Here is a 16,219-nt window from a genome sequence, read left to right on the forward strand (position 1 = left end):
ACTGTGTGCTGATGTTTTCTGTTTTCTTCACTCAGGGCACAGATAAGTGACGAGCTCAAGGAGCTGATCCTGCGCATGCTGGATAAAAATCCAGAAACCAGGATAACAGTCCCTGAAATAAAGGTAAGGTGGGCCTTGATGTTAGAGCTTTGTCTCAGCTGATTTTGTGTCCTTTGGTACCTTCTAATGAGGCAGAGCTGTCCCAGTGTTTGTTTTGGGAGCTGTCTCTAGCACCCTCACTTGGAGAAGGAGAGCACTCATTTTGCAGCCACAGCTACGTCACTGCTGCTTGCTTGGGGAATATTGACAAAAGCTTTCTTGTTTGCTTATTTAAATGAAAATTACTCAAAAGCTGGCTGATCTCAGTGAATCCCTGGAAAAATCAGCATTGTCAGGGGAGCTGCTGGCTGCAGAGCCTGGGCTGGCAGTGCTGGATGTGCATTCCAGGGACTGGATGTGTGTTCCTGCTCTGGTCCTTGTGTGCCCAGTGGCCTCAAGGGAGCACATTTTTTTCTATCACCATTATTTGGGAGATGTTGAATAATAGAAAGAATGAACAGGCCTGGCAGAGCACAGTGCTTCACAGGTTGTGGTTTCACTCTGGGTTTGTGTGGGCTTGCTGTCCTCCTGTCACCCCTCACCAAGGCTTTAGGTGTGCTGGAAAATTTTCATAGAGATCCATCAGCATGCTCTACAGGGCAAGCCCTGCTTTGCTTTGTCCCAGGCCAACACCAGTATTGCTAGAAAGGGTGAGCTTCAGGAAAAAAAAGGGACATCCCTTCCTTCCATGCCCAGGAGGCCAAAGGCAGGTTTGGAGGTGTATTTATGGGATTTCACTTGACAGCAGGTTTGGAGCCGTATTTATGGGATTTCACTTGACAGCTCTTGCAGACACAGTGTGGGATCCTGTGGGTAGAAGAGCAGAGCTGAGTGCTGGCCCTTGTCCCTGACTGGTGTCCCTGGGGACTTGGATGCTGACAGAGGACGTGTCAGGCTGGGCTCTGTGCTCAGCCCTTACCCTCAGACAGGGCTTTCCTCCTGCTCCCAGCCAAGAAACCATCCCATGAGAGGCAGCAAGAAAAGGGGGCTTTGCTCTGCTGCATGCAAGACAAAGAATGAAAATGCTCCAGATAACTCAGGTTACCAAAGTGTTTCAAACTTGATTCAAGGGATGCCATGGTGCTGGTGGGAGGCAGCAGTGTGACAGCACTGAGCCAGACTGCAGCCACTTCCAAGGGAGCTGGTTAAAAACCCCCTCAGGCAGCGGGAGAGGGAGCAGTGCTGGCAGCAGGGAGCCCTGTGCCCCGTTTGTGTGTTAGCCCAGAGCTGTGTGTCCCTGCAGGTGCACCCCTGGCTGAGCCGGGGCGGCGCCGAGCCGCTGCCGCTGGAGGAGGAGCACTGCTCCGTGGTGGAGGTCACCGAGGAGGAGGTCAAGAACTCCGTGAAGACCATCCCCAGCCTGCCAGCTGTGGTAGGTGTGAGATACAACACATCCTCTGAGCTGGGCTGCAGCCTTCTGCTGCTGGGGGAGGTTTGGAGAGGGGACATTGGGGTGGGGTTCACAGGGATCCCAGGATGAGGGGAGAGAGGAGAATCTTGACTCCATGTTCAGAAGGCTGATTTATTATTTTATTTATTATATAAAAATATTATATTATATTATATTATATTATATTATATTATATTATATTATATTATATTATATTATATTATATTATATTATATTATATTGTATTACTATAAGAGAGTTATATACTAAATATATGCTAAATACTATATATAATATATACTATATACTAATATACGAAATACTATATACTAAATACTAAATACTATATACTAATTATATACTAAAACTAAAAGAATAGGAGAAAATATTTAATCAGAAGGTTAGCAAAGAAAGGAATAGAATAGAAATTATAATAAAATCTTGTAACTGACTAGAAAGTTTGAGACAGCTGACTGTGATTAGCTATTCATTAAAAACAACCACATGAGACTAATCAAAGATGCACCTGTTGCATTCCACAGCAGCAGATAATTATTGTTTACATTTAGTTTCTGAGGCCTCTCAGATTCTCAGGAGAAAAGATCCTAAGGAAAAGATTTTTAGATTTTTCATGAAATATGTCTGTGACAGGACACGTGTGTTCCTGGCATGAAATCTCAGCCATTTGACCTGGTGTGAACTTCTTGTGCCTGAGTGCTGCAGCAGCCTGGCTCTCTCAAGCAGCTTTGCTTTGTGCTCTTTGCTGTAAAATGTCAGCTGAATTATTAAAGAAGCTGTTGTTCCTCCTTTGAACTGGCTTCCAGGAGCCAGCCCTACTGTTCTCACTGCTCTGTTCTGTTCCTCAAAGATCCTGGTGAAGGCCATGCTGAGGAAACGCTCCTTTGGGAACCCCTTTGAGGTCCAGACAAGGAGGGAGGAGAGATCCATGTCTGCTCCAGGGAACCTGCTGATGTAGGTACCACAGCCATGCCTGCTCTGCAGCACGGCCAGGGCCTGTGGGGAGGGAGGGAGGGTGGAAAAAGCACTTTGCAAATCTTTCTGTAGCATTTAAAGACAAAACTCCCTTCTGCATCAAACACTGGAGATAAAATCTACCCCAAGTCCTCTCAGACTAAATTTTTATTTATATAATTTTTTATTTTTCTATTTTATATATATATATATATATATATAATAAAACAGTTTTTAGACTGCAGCCTAAAAACTCTTTTGTAGATGCAGGTCTCTCTGTAAGATGGGCTTGGCCCAAACACATATAAGGTGCTAAACTTGAGTCTGTTTTTTCACCTGTTAATTTATAATGCTGTGATCAAAGTTCCATTAGAGACTGGTGAAGTGAAATAAATTTAATTAGGGTCTAGCTTGGATATATATTGGAAGGTTTAATTCTTCTTTCCTTTCTATGGACAACAGAAATGGTACCAAATGAGCAGTTTATGTAGGTTTTTTCACTCAAAATAGGATTATGGGATTTGGCCTGTGGTCTGGGGCCCAAGTCTGGACAGAGACATCATGGTCAGACAAAAGAGAACACTTTGAAATTGCTTTTTCACTTGAGAACACATAGTGTTTTTCACAGTTTTCTGCCAGTTAAGGAAATAGTGGAACACATTGCAAGGGGATACTTTGGAGGTTGGGTAGAAATTACTATATTGGGATTAAAAAGAGAATAGAAATATTGATGACTAATAGATTCAGCAGCAGTTTTTAACCATGATGGTGTGTACAGGGAGAGAATTCCTCTGTCCTTTTCTTGGTTCTTACTCTTTCTCCCTCATTTTTGTCACTGATTCCTTTTAGAGCCAGGATTCTGGGCCATCAGTCCAGTAAATAACAGCTGGACCTGATCTGAGACAATTCTTTTTATATAAATAAAGCTTTCACCTCACAGGATCTATAAGGCTGTGGCAGACAACAAAGTTGTGTTGTCCCAAAATGATTCTTTTCCACCCAGAATCCCAGTGCCCTTCCCAGCAGACTCCCATGGGGGTGTGCTGAGCCTCACTGCACCATTGATAACACACTTAGAGGAGTCTCTCTCTGTCTCTCACAGGTGTGTGGGGATTTCAGGGCTCAGCTCAATTAAGGATGATCATTTTCTATGTCCCCAGCTGAGTGTTGGAGACGTAATGAAGGCTTTGTCGTGGTGTCCATGGGCAGACACCAGTTTGGCATTTAACACCCTGCTCATGAGTGCTGCTGTGGGACACATCTGGAGCATGGCAGCCACAGCTCTTAGCACAAGGGATCTGCCCTGATTTGTTCCTCTTCACTCAGTGCATTCCAAATTAGTCATTGCTAATTGGACACATGTCTCTACCCATATCTTCACTATCATTGCTGGTCACTGCACTGCATTGCTCTGGAATGGGGAAACATTTACTAAATTTGAAGAAAAATGTATTTTATTCTTCCCACTATCCCAGAAAGGTGACTTGGAGCAAGGCAGAATTTCTTTTTAAACCCTGCATGAACTGATATTTCAGGGTGGTAACCCTGAGCCTGTTTCCAAAAGGGATCTGTTCCTTTCTGCCTTCATTTGAGGTGCTTGAAAACTCACCCAGGTGGAGGGAAAACCCCTTGACCCTTGATGCTGATTCCTGCCTGGAGCTGGGTGCTTCAGTATCTGCTCAGAAAAAACAAAGCTCATTTGATCTCAGGTAGCTGTGAAACTTCTGAGCAGCCACATTATCAATATCTTGTCCTTTATAAAATATTCTTAGGCTTTCAAAATGAGCTGTAAGCCTACACTTTTGTCTCCTTTTTAAAGTTGCCAGTCAGATTTGTTTCAGTTCATTGAAACCCAGCACCTTTCCCTGTCTCAGCTCATTCTGCTCCTCTGTGTTTTCAGGCTCCTTGTACAGACTGAAAAGTTTATTTTTTAAAGCATTGTGTCATTTCCACTGTTGTGCTGCTGTGTCTGGTGCCCTCAGTTTACAAAACCAAACCAGGGATGGAGCTGCAGCCATGCTGAGCTGGCCTCTGCCCAGCTGTGAGCACTTAAAAATATCCAAAATCAATATAAATGTGCCAGTTCTCCGCTGCACCAATCCCTGTGCTTAATTTCTCAGTCTCATGCCATCAGTGCCAATTTTTTGGCAGTAACAATTGACTTAATCCTAAATTATTTCATGCACAACTGGAGCTTTGAGAACCCATCTCAAAACTGTTGTTTAAAAGAAAGATACTTGCCAAGCCTCTCCAACAAATGGTGTTGTATATTAAACACCACAGCAGGGATGCTCCTTTTAAGGCATATGGATTATTATTTCAAACTTTGGAAAACGTTTTACTGACTGAATCTAATGAAAATAACTTCAAATTTAAATAAATGTGTTGGCTCCAATGACATTAATCTCAAGTGAGCCACAGCTAAATGGGAAATATTCATTGTTCAGTGAGTTATCTCTTGATGACAGTGTTATTTCCTCAGGGGCAAACAGAGTAGACACCAAGCTCATCCACTTGTTAATTCATATTACTTGTTCCCTGGAAAAACCACCCTTGCTACAGATATAAAGTGCCAATGTTATGATTACAGCTGTGTTAAAATAACTTTCAAGTGAGCCTGGATTTCTGTAAAGCTTTAGGATCTTGCAGGAGCAGAAAATATTGCTGTAGTAAGGCTCTGCAGGATTTCTGCATGTCCATCACCCTTGTAGCTGGGCAGGGGACCCCCAAATTGGGACCTGCCAGGAAAGCAGTGCCTGCAGCCATCACTGTGCTCTGGACATGTGGCTGCCCTGGAGGAGCTGAGAGAAAAATGAGACACACACTGCCAAGCTCTCCTGCACAGAGCCCCTTGTCCCAGTGTGAGGTTCTTTAGAGGGACATAAATCAGATTTTGTAATATTGCATCTCCTGGTTGTAGGTACGAACTAACTTGTTGTGTTTCTAGGGAAGAAAAAAGGAAAGCCATTAGAATACTCCAGTTTCACATTCAATCTATTTAATTAGGCTGCATGTGAAAGTGCCAGAGCCCCACTCAGTGCTGCCTCAAGCATCTCACATCTGTGCCATTTCTGGGGATATACTCTAGGAAATCCTCTGGCACTGAGCTGAGCTCTGCTACCAGAGCTTTCTGCTATTTCATGCCTAATTGATGACTCTTAAAATGGAGCTGTCCTTCAAGCTCACTCCTTGGGATTTGGAGAGGAGGAAACTAAATCACGTGGCTGCATCTTTTTGTAATTTCTCCCTGCATTACCTGCACAGCATGCTGGGCTCTGTCCCTGGAAATGCTCTGGGCTGATGTCTGTGGTAGCAGCAGGGCTTTGCTGTGGCAGCCTTGATGCCTTTAGAGGACACCATTAAGACACCACTGATATGAAACAGTTCTGGAGCCAATACTGGGAGGACAGAACGTTTTTTAGACCTGGAAGAAGTGAATCCTCTCCTGGCTGTTATTTATTGCTCTGTTTATCAGCACTGAGCAGCTTAAAAGGCAGATGTTCAGTGCAGACACACTCAGCAGGTGGAGGGGAACTAAAAGGATGATGCCCCATTTAGCAGTTGCTGTGTTGCACACCTAGAATGGTGTGAGAGCTGCCAGCTGTCACCTCCCTGTCAGCTGGGCAGTGGCCAGGTGTCACTGCATCCTGCCTTTCCTTTCCTGCAGGAGCTCCCAGGAGAGGCAGTGATTCATGGAGTTTACACATCCTATGGCCAGGTTCAAGCCCATCATTAATGGTGGCTGCAGAACCAACTGATATTTTCTAATTTTCCAGCTTTAGAATATTTTTTAAGCCCAGTTCAGCATTCACAGCTAAGTTCTGGATTTCTGATAGCAGTGTTTTCTGCATTTCTTCTGCCTGCTCCACATTTCTCCTAACTGAGTCAGCCCTGGCTTCACCACATTTTATTGCTCTCATTTATTGCAAGTACTACCTATCAAATTAATTGCTGTGTTTTGACAGACCCAATTTACTTTCCCATTATGGCTGCTAACACTGTTGACGAAATGTGGTTGTCAGCTCCTCTGTGGGGGATCAGTTGGTATTTTAAAAGCTTACCCTGCTTTCAATCTTCCCAATAAGAGACCCAAAAGGTCACTGCCCTTAGGTCCATATTGTCCATGTGGGTTAGGCACAAGGGGAAAAGGAGGTTTAAAAAGTGGCTGGCCAAGGTCTCTGAGCAGAAACACTCCTCCCAAAGAGAGAACTGCATGTTTTGTGGGAAATGATGCCCCACATGCAGGTGGTGTCCTCTCAGGGCTGTGGCACAGGATGTTCCTCTGGGGGCCCAGTGCTCCTGGGGCTCTGCCCCATTGCACAAGGGACACAAAAGCCCAGAGGTGCCAGGGCAGCACAGCTGGACACCAGCTGGACATGTGCTGGGAGCTATTTGGAGCTTGGGTTTGTACCAGTGCTGCCAGTGCCTGTCCTCACCTGTCCTTAGGTAAATGTGGCTGATGTTCCATCCCCATTCCACTCTGCGCTCTAGGCTGGACAGGCACAGAAATACAAGCTCCTTCACCTGCTGCCATTGTCTTCATGATCACTTTCTTCCTTTGTCTCATTGTTTTGCTCTCAGGGACAGATTCCTCTTAAACACATCTGTATATTTGCATCCATCTTTAAGGTAATTCCATGTCTGTGTTTCCCCTGGGTGCCGTAGAAACCTGTGTCCCCTCCTCACCCTGTGTGGTTTGTGTGGTAGTGACAGCATTTGGCTCCATCCTTCCTTCCTGTAGGAGCAGTTTTATTGCAGTCATTCTGTGTGTGTCACACTAATGTTTATGTGTGCTCTTTATTATTATTTCTATTTGTGATTCTTTGAGCTGTTTTTAGGGAGGGAGGGGTGAAAAAAACAAGTTGGGTTTTAGCAGGAAGTGGTGCTCAGCCCCATGTTTGCAGAGGGAACAACTACAGAATTTGGGAAAGGCTGAGCTTTGGAATTTGAGTTTATTATTTAGTGGTTGTGCAAAAGAAAAGGCTGGAACCATCTCTGCTCCAGATGCTCCACCACCCCTTGTGCTTCTGCCTCTGCTGCAGCACTGGGAGAGCTGTGGCAGACCAAAATTGGTTGCTCCAAGTGACCACCCCAGCCAGGACTTCATCAAAACATGGTCACTTGTCCAACCACTAGCACAGACCCTTCTAGGAAGTGTTGATCCAGTTAATTCTGATAAATAACAAAATAACATTAATGCAAACCATGATGAGCTGCTTACAGACACCTCAGTGGAAGTCCTAGGATCCAGTGGTCAGGCAGGACACAGCCTCCAGACAGGCTGGAAGATCTGGGCTGAGAGACTGGGAAACAACCACACATCTCTAAATACCTTTGGGAGCAGCTCCAGCACTCTGGAGACTCTGTCTGGCCTGGTTTATGGCTCTGGGACACATGGATAGGCCACAGCCAGGATGTCACCTGCTCTGAGTGAGGAAGGACTTGCAGAGATTCTCCAAAAATAGCCAGGAGAAGGGAGGCAGAAGGAGATGGGGACTGACGTGATGCCACTGCCTCCTGCTGCTGCATTTCCATGGGGAGGAAGGGACTTGAGCAGCCTGCACTGAATGGGGACTCTTGGAGAAATTAAGCACTTGCCAGGGGTGTGTTTGTGCTGTGTAGGTGTCCCACACCCTCCCTGTGCCCTGCTCCTGTGTTTGGGAGGGCAGTGTGGGGAGGCTCCCTCCTTGTGGGACACAAAACTTGTGTGAATCCTCAGTGGCTGTGATCCCCCACAGCCTGCACTCTCCTGGGGAACTGCACAAACCAGGCTCTGCTCCCCTGTGATTTACAAAATGTAGGAGAAATAGAGGCTTATTTCTCACCAGGAGTTATTTACTGGAGATTCCCACCCAGCCTCAGGCCTCCCAGTAGGAGCCTGGCTCCTGTGCAGACATGGAGCTCTGGTATTGCATCTCTGCTGCTTTTTGGCTGCTGTTTGCCACCCTGAGGGTCCTCTCAGCCTGCCATGGAGGTGTTTGGAGAGGCAGAGGCTGCTCAGAGTGCTGGGACAGCCCTGACAGGAGCAGGATCAGCAGGATGTGTCAGACAGGGAGCTGGGCTGTGCTGAGCTGCCACAGCACAGAGCCTCTGCTGCTAAATGAGGTGATCAATCATTTGAAGAGGGGGATGACAGGCACTGAAGGCAGGGCTGTTCCTCAGCCTTTCCTGCAGGGAAATGGTCCATGAGTTCAAGGTCAGGTTTACTGCAGGTTTTTGCTGAAGTGGAGGGAGAAGGGAACACGGTTTTGGATCATTTCTGGTTTCTTCAAAACTTGGGTTAGCCCTGTGTGTACTTTGTGTTGTTCCTAGGTAGGAAATACCCCCAGAGCCCCCAGACACTGTGTGCTCCAGGCACTGACACTCCACTGCCAAGCTGGCTGTGTAGGTTCTGCAGAATGCCCAGAGCAGCTGTGGCTGCCTCTGGATCCCTGGCAGTGCCCAATGCCAGGTTGGACAGGGCTTGGAGCAGCCTGGGATGGTGGGAAGTGTCCTGCCCATGGCAGAGGGTGGAACAAGGTGATCTTCAAGGTCTCCTTCCAACCCAAACCATTCCATGATTCTGTGGTACAGACAGACTGGTGTGAGCAAGGCTGGACACACCTTGGGACACAACTGCTTGGAGATGATCACCTCCTTTGTGTTGTGGATGGAGAAATGGATGTTCTCCATTTTCACCTTTGTATGGTGAAGAAATGGATGTTCTAGGTGAAGTCACCTGCCTGTGATCGGTTTCTGCTGTGGGTGGCACCTGGAGGTGTCCCCTTTCCTCCATCCAGTGACACTCTCATGCTGTCTGGGGTGGCTGGGCAGGGTGGAGGTGCTGCTCCTCGAGGGTGCCCTGGAGTGCAGTGCAGCTCAAGCCTTCTGCATGAGAAAACATCAAAAGTTAGGAGCAGGAGGAAAAGGTTGAAATTACTGTGGTGTATGTGCAGTGCAAGTTTTTGGGAGCAGAGGCCAAGCAGGTGTCCAGGCCGAGCTGCCCATCCCTGCAGGGATATTATGCTGGGATATTGCTGAGGTGTTCATTGCTGGTTCATTGCTGCTCCCTATTGATATAAAAACCACCCCTGCCCTGCTGTGTGCCCACAACGTCTTTATCTCCAAAAAGAAGAAAATGCCAATCACTTGTTTTTAAGATTTTAAAAGTTTAATAGTAATAAAATGGTTATAAAATATTAATATAATTAGAGTAATAAAAATTTGGATTATTAGGATTAAACAATATGAGACAATAAAAACAAAGAGTTAGGGACAGTCTGGGTACCTTTTTCTGGGCAAAATAAGCCCAAAAAAGAACACCCATTAACAGAGGATTAACCCTTACAAGCAACAGCCTGTTGCATATTCATACACCTCATACATGATGCATAAATTCCATTCATACGCAGGATTCTGTCTGGTCAGTGTCAGCTTCTTCCTTTGAATCCTGAGGCATCTCCAGGGCTGAGTGAGATGGGAAGAAGTTTGTTTCTTCTGATAATGGAGTAATAAATTCTTTTTTGCTGAAAGATTTAGGTGTCCTGCTATTTAGGTGTCCACCTTTAGGTGGCTGCTATCTCGGTGGGGGTACCTCAGTTTTTGGGAGCAGAGGCCAAGCAGGTGTCCAGGCCGAGGTGTCCATCCCTGCGGGGATATTGTGCTGGGATATTGCTGAGGGGTTCATTGCCGGTTCATTGCTGCTCCCTGTTGATATAACCCTCCTGTCCTGCTGTGTGCCCACCATGTCTCTCTCTCCCCACACCCTGCAGAACGCAGGGCAGCAGAGAAGCCGCCCGGGACCCGGAGCTGCCCGACGTGAGCGAGGACGAGCCCGCGGCCTGAGGGCGCGGCTGCTGCCGGGGCCGCCATCACCCTCAGCGCCCTCACCGCCCTCACGGCCCAGCCCGGGGCCTGCCCAGCAGAGCGGAGAGAGCCTGGCAGGAGCAGCCCGAGCCCAGCAGGAGCCGAGGGAGCCGGGAATGCCCGGCGGGAGGAGCCGGGCAGTGGCGGCAGCCCCGGCCGAGGTGCCCGCGGCTCCTCCGTGCGTGCCTTGTGCTTCACCCGAGCAGCCGGGCTGGGCTCCCCTCAAGGGGCCTTTCCCCCACAGAGACTTTGTCCTTGTGTTGTTGCATTATCTACATCAAGCATCAGGGGAAAAAAATCCTAGTATTGTACAGGAGGGCAACTGTTTTATTTTATTTTGTGTACATCAGGAGTGCTGCTGCTGGTGTGGAGATGAAGACAAAATGTCTTTGGGTATCAGTGAAATGAGGACGAGATGCTGCTGTTGGAGTGAACATCGTCCCTCCCTGTGTCTTTCTTTCTCTTTCTTCCCTTTTCCTTTTTCCCTTATCCATTGATTGCTTCTAAACTTGGGGTTAGAAGCTTCATCTCAATCATTCGCCAACTGGTAAGAGATTACACTTAAAAAGGTAAATACAAAAAGGGAAGAAAGAGAAAGACAGACACAGGGAGGGATGATCCCTGAGTTTTGCACAGTGTCAGTCCTGCCCCAGCCGTGGCTTCAGTCAGGCAGAGCAAAGCAGAGGAGTCCCAGGAGATTCCCTGGGTGTGGGTGAGCCCTGGGTGGCACAGAGCCCTGAGCATGGGGATATGCTGGCACACAGAACAGCTTTGTGCTCCAGGGACTGCTGCCAGGGCTGCTCTGCCAAAGAGCTGGCAATGCTCCCACTCCTGCACCCACTCCTGCACCCATGGACCATGGTCTGCAGCTGAAAAGAGTGGCGGGTTTGGGTTTTATTTTATTTCATTTCCATCTCTTCACTTAATCTCTTGTGTACCTGATGCTTTTAAATTTCCTGAAAATGACCCAAACTGGCAGAAGTTCCTAGGATGGAATGTTGGTGGAGGGTTTTTAGGAAGATACAGAGCACAAGTTCACAACTTGATTTTTAAATTTTTTTTAAAAGGCTTTAATTTTTAATTTTAAGACTCTGATTTTTATGCATGTACTGATGCTGCTATTTTATGCATAGATTGCTTCTAAACTTGGGGTTAGAAACTTCATCTCAATAGTTTGACAACTGGTAAGAGATTACACTTAAAAAGGTAAACACAAAAAGGCAAATACAGTCATTTTTGTGGCTGTTGATGTACAGACTGTGTGGATAATCAGGAATTTCACTCTTCCATTCAGAGAGTAAAGACCAATGACATCCATCTGTCAAAATACATGTCATTATTTTCCCTTGAGCCTTATGGGGCCTGAACGTGCCCCTGGGAAGCCGGTGGGATTGCAATCTTATTTTATAGTACTTAAAGAAAGGGCATGATTAAATTTGGTTCCTACATAATCACCTTAGTGTCTGTTTTTAGGTTAATCCTGAGGACTTGGGACATTGTTCCCTCATTTTTTGTGCAGGGGGACACATGTGTGAGGGTTGTTGGTAGTGGCTGGTGTATCCTGGTGCTCCTGTTCTGTTTGCTGCAATCTCATCTGACGCTTCCCAACATTTTCTAGGTGGGCTTTGCTGCTGGTGCCTTCTGTCTGTCCCCAGCCTGTCACCTCCCCTCACTCAGCATGCCAGTGTGATGCCCAGCACTCCCCAGCCTGGGCTCTTCCTTGGAAATATTGGCAAAATGGGAAAGAAAATTGCAGCTTCTCTTTTAAATGGAGACCTTTAATGCTGAAAGCTGCTGTTGGATCCTGTCAGGGTTGCTGCTGTGGGGCTGAGCTCTGCATTGCTTCTTCCAGTGCTAAATCCTGCCTGGTTTTTGGTATCTGCACCAGCTGTGAGCTCAGCATCCCCTGAGGAGCCTGCTCCTGCACCTGGACGGTGCCCTGATCCTTCCCCCAGCCTGGGACAAGGGACTTGCTGCTTGTCATGAAGATTTAGGTACCCAGAGGTAGGGAGTGAAAAGTCTGAGAGCTTTTTCATCTCATTTCATGCAGGATTTCAGGGCTGCAGGGGATTCTGCAGATGGGAAAGGTTGTCCTGGTGGAACTGCTGCCTGTGAAGGGACAATCTATGGATACAAACTGATCTCTCCTCCAGTTTGTGGAAAAAACTTTCCCTAAGACTGGACCAGGGAGTGGCCTTGGAGCAAAGACACATCTCAGGAACGTGCCCTGCCCCAGGGAGAAAAGGGACCTCTGGTAATCCCCATCCCTGTGGGACTTCTGAAGTCTTAAGTCCTGGGTTGTGCTCTAAGGAGGCAATCATGATGTTAGTTATTGTATTTTTAATCTGTGGCAAGAATAATTTGCTAACCCAGGCAGCTGGGGTTATTTTAGTGATGCCCAAGGCTGTTCTCAGCCTTAATTAATGCAACCAAGCAAATGATGAGTTACAAATGAGCTCCATATGATGTTCCTTTAGTGGTACCTAAATCATCACTTCAGTTTTGGAGAGGAATGGATGTTTTTTATTATTATCTCAAAATGTACTTTGAAATATTTGCCCTTTCAGCTAAAAGAAATCCTTCTGGAGCTGTTCCCCCATGTCCAAGAACCACCTCCTCCAGCTCTGAGTTCGTGTCACACCTTGTTTCTTCAGCAAATCTGCCAACAGGCTTTCCTTTATCCCCCTAAAAACCACCCCTATGGTGTCACAAACAGCAGCCTGAAAACCTGCATGAAATGAGATGAAAAATGTGCCCTGGCAGCAGGAGAAACGCTCAGATAGCGAAACCAGGCTCTTCTCACTCACTGCAATGAAATCCCTGCTTGTTTATGTGCATGTTAGAGCAGCTCAGGGCAACTGGTTCTGCTCTGAAGAGAGGAAGAGGCTGAAGAGAGGGGATTTGTTTGAGAATAAATATCCCAGGCAAGGCAGCGCTTTCAGCTCTTTAGTAAAATCATTCTCTTCAGCTGGATGGGTAAATATTTGTCTGCTCCTCTCTGATGGAGGGGATGGGGTTCAGTGTGGCTGTGCAGAGCAGGTGTGGCACACTCGTGCTCTGTGATTTTCCCCTCCAAATCCTCTCCTCTGCTGTTCCTGGAGCACTGGGATGCTCTGGCCTGGGTTAGCTGGGTTTGGAATCACCAGCAGGGCTCCTCTTTCCCCCATCACCATTGCATCTGCTCAAGTTTTCCAGACTCTTCCAGAATTAGGATGATTTTCTTGAAAGAAATTTCTCATTTGGGGGAGCAGCACATATCTGTGATCTCCAGGAGATGGATTTGTTTGTCTCACTCAATTAATGGCTCTTGGCCTTTGGTTCTGGGGTAGTGCTAAGTAAAATCCTGGTCAGGTCCCTCCTGTCCTGCCCTGGGGAATGCACAGTCTGTGTCTTTAACCCTTTGGGCAGAAATGTGCTGCTGCCAGTGTAACACCTGCAGGCAGATGAGGTTTGCAGCATCAGGGCTGCTGACTTTGTGTGGGGCTCCAACCAGAGGGATCCCAACAAGGAACAGTGTAGCTGCTCCATGCAAAACAAACAGTGGCTCCATAAAACAACTCCCAGGGTGCAATTTCATTCCTTATTTATTGCCAGACTTGCAAGGAGGAGCTGCTGGGAGAAATTTTGTGTTCCTTCAGCACAGCTCTGCCCTGAAGCCCTCACAGAGCTGCCATGGGGGGGTTTCTCCATGTGTGGTGTGTGGCTGGGAGAATGTTTGCTCTCCCCAGCTCAGTGCTTTCCCTCCCATCCCAAATTGCCCAAAACCCCAGAGCTTTGTCCCAGCCCCGAGAGGCCCAGGCTCCCCCAGGGACAGGGATCCCTGTGGATTCCCAAGGCAGGAGGGCTGTGCTGGGGATGCCACTGAGAGCCCGAGCACCTCTGGGTGCAGCAGGGAGTGGAGGGTTGGTGTGGAAATGGAGCTGGGATGAGGTGCCAGAGCTCTCTGCTGGTTTGTAGGGCAGTTTGCTGAGCAGAGCTGTGCAAGGCTTTCCTTTCTGGCCCACATCCTTCTGTTCGAGTCCCTCCCAGGCTGAATTAGCCCCCATTATGCCATGACCCTGTTGCTGTGAATGCAGCCTTCCATGGGATGAGGGAAGGAAAGCAGCTCCTCAGTGCCTGCCCTGCTCCTTCCCTTCCTGGAGAAAAGCCATGTTTGCTCAGAGCTGCTGCTGGCAGAGCGCAGACCCTCCGTCAGTACCCACAAAGCCATCAAAGTGCTCCCAAAAAACGGTGTAAATGCAAGAAAACATGAATTGCAAGCCTTGAGGGTACAATGCAGATCCTCTGTGCTGTAATTTTGCTGCTCTTTCTGATTTCTAGGCCTGTTCTGTTGGTATTTCTGTCTCTTGTTGCACTTGAAGCTGAACCTCTGCCCCTGTATGTGCTCTGCTACAATTCCAGCATGAGGTAAATGCACTCAGTACTGTGACAGCACGGGGCTGTTGCACTGTAAATATGTACCATGAAGAGAGAGGCTATTTTTTGCATGCTTTTGTACTGTAGAACCGATGAGAAAATGACAATAAATTCCACAGAGATGACGCTGGCTGTGAGTGCAGTTCCTGAGGCAGTGCCCCAGTCGCAGTCCCCAGCCCGAGCCCGGCTCTGCGCTCAAGGCCGCCTTTAGCCCTAAGGCCGGGCCCGGCTCTAAGCCCGCCCTAAGCCCCGAGCGCAGCCTAAAGCCGCCCAAAGCCCGGCCCCGCCCACTGGCTGTCTGTCACAGAGCGCTCCGCCTCCCAACCAATTAAATCGCTCAGTCACGTCCTGGCCCCGCCTGTCACAGAGCCCTCTGGCTGTCGGCCAATCACATCGCCCGGTGGCGTCGCGGCCCCGCCCCCTGCATCTCCGAATCGTCACAGAGGCCTCCACTATTGCTCCGGCCCCCATTGTGTCGTCACAGAACTCCTATTGGCTGTCGGTGAGTGGGGCGGGGTTTCAGCCGCCTATATAAAGTGCGGCGGGAATGCCGGGCTTGGCGAGAGCGCAGCGGCGGCGGCCGGGGCTGGCGGAGCTCTGCGCCCTCGGCCCCGCGACGCCGCAGCCTCGGGGCAGCCCCTGCCTCGCAGCGCCGCGACCCTGCGCGCCCGGGCTACGGGGGGGTGCGCGCCGTGCTTGGGAGGGAGGTGGGAGCGCCCTTTGTGGCTGCTCACTGCTCCCTGCGCCGGCCCCGCCATCTCCCCCGCCCCAAACAGGAGAGGGACAAAGTGCCGGCACCCTCTGAGCGAAGAGGGACAGCGAAAATGCCGGCCCCTCAAAATCGAAGAAGGACAGAGAGCGGCTCCGGCCGGTCCAAGCCACGTAGGTCGCAGAACGGCCGGGGGCCGCGAGGACGGCGACAGCGGCGAGCCCCCGCAAACCGCAGGGGCACAGAGAGAATGGCCCCGCAGAGCGGAGGGCGATGGAACCACCGCACCCTAAACCGAGGCGGGGGAGAGACCCTGCGCCGGCCCTCCCTGAGTCGGAGGGACATGGACACAATGCCAGGTCCCCCCGCATCTGAGAGGGACAGACGCAGAGGGTCCTCCCAAAAGCGCATGAGGACCGAGGCCGCCCCCAGCCTTGCCAAGGTGAGGAGGATCGAGAAACTGCCCATCATCCTGCAGGATGAGACGGGCGAGGACACGTCCTTCCCAAGCGTACCCCAGAACGAGGGGAACGGAGACCCCTCGAACACCGCCCCTTCCTCCCCTGCCCCCGTGGACGAAGCACAATAAAATTGGCAGGAATCCAGTTTAACTGCACACCGAAGGCTTTGGCTGGTGTTTGTTTTCCCGACGAGGGGAAAGGAGCCGGGAGACCCCTGAGCCCTTTCCCTAGGCGAGAGGAGGATGAGACCTCCTGGCAACCCCAAAGGCCAGATGAGCATGGGGAAGCCCCCCAGCCCCCAAAAGAGAGGAGGAGGGGGAACCTCCT

General features: G+C 49.0%; 1 protein-coding gene across 4 annotated transcripts in view; it reads left to right on the forward strand.

Annotated features, from left to right (window-relative positions):
- Positions 1–14,847, forward strand: part of CAMKK1 (calcium/calmodulin dependent protein kinase kinase 1) — a 99,755-nt gene extending 84,908 nt beyond the window's left edge. For all 4 annotated transcript variants that reach the window (XM_059486970.1, XM_059486971.1, XM_059486969.1 and 1 more), the window contains 4 exons: positions 36–123; positions 1,343–1,471; positions 2,358–2,461; positions 10,213–14,847. In XM_059486970.1, coding sequence (XP_059342953.1) covers positions 36–123; positions 1,343–1,471; positions 2,358–2,461; positions 10,213–10,285 — 394 coding nt within the window. In that variant the 3' untranslated portion in view covers positions 10,286–14,847. The remainder of the gene's footprint in view (positions 1–35; positions 124–1,342; positions 1,472–2,357; positions 2,462–10,212) is intronic.
- The last annotated feature ends 1,372 nt before the right edge of the window (positions 14,848–16,219 follow it).

Source organism: Ammospiza nelsoni, chromosome 21 (assembly GCF_027579445.1).
Source record: "Ammospiza nelsoni isolate bAmmNel1 chromosome 21, bAmmNel1.pri, whole genome shotgun sequence".
NCBI classification, from domain to species: domain Eukaryota; kingdom Metazoa; phylum Chordata; class Aves; order Passeriformes; family Passerellidae; genus Ammospiza; species Ammospiza nelsoni.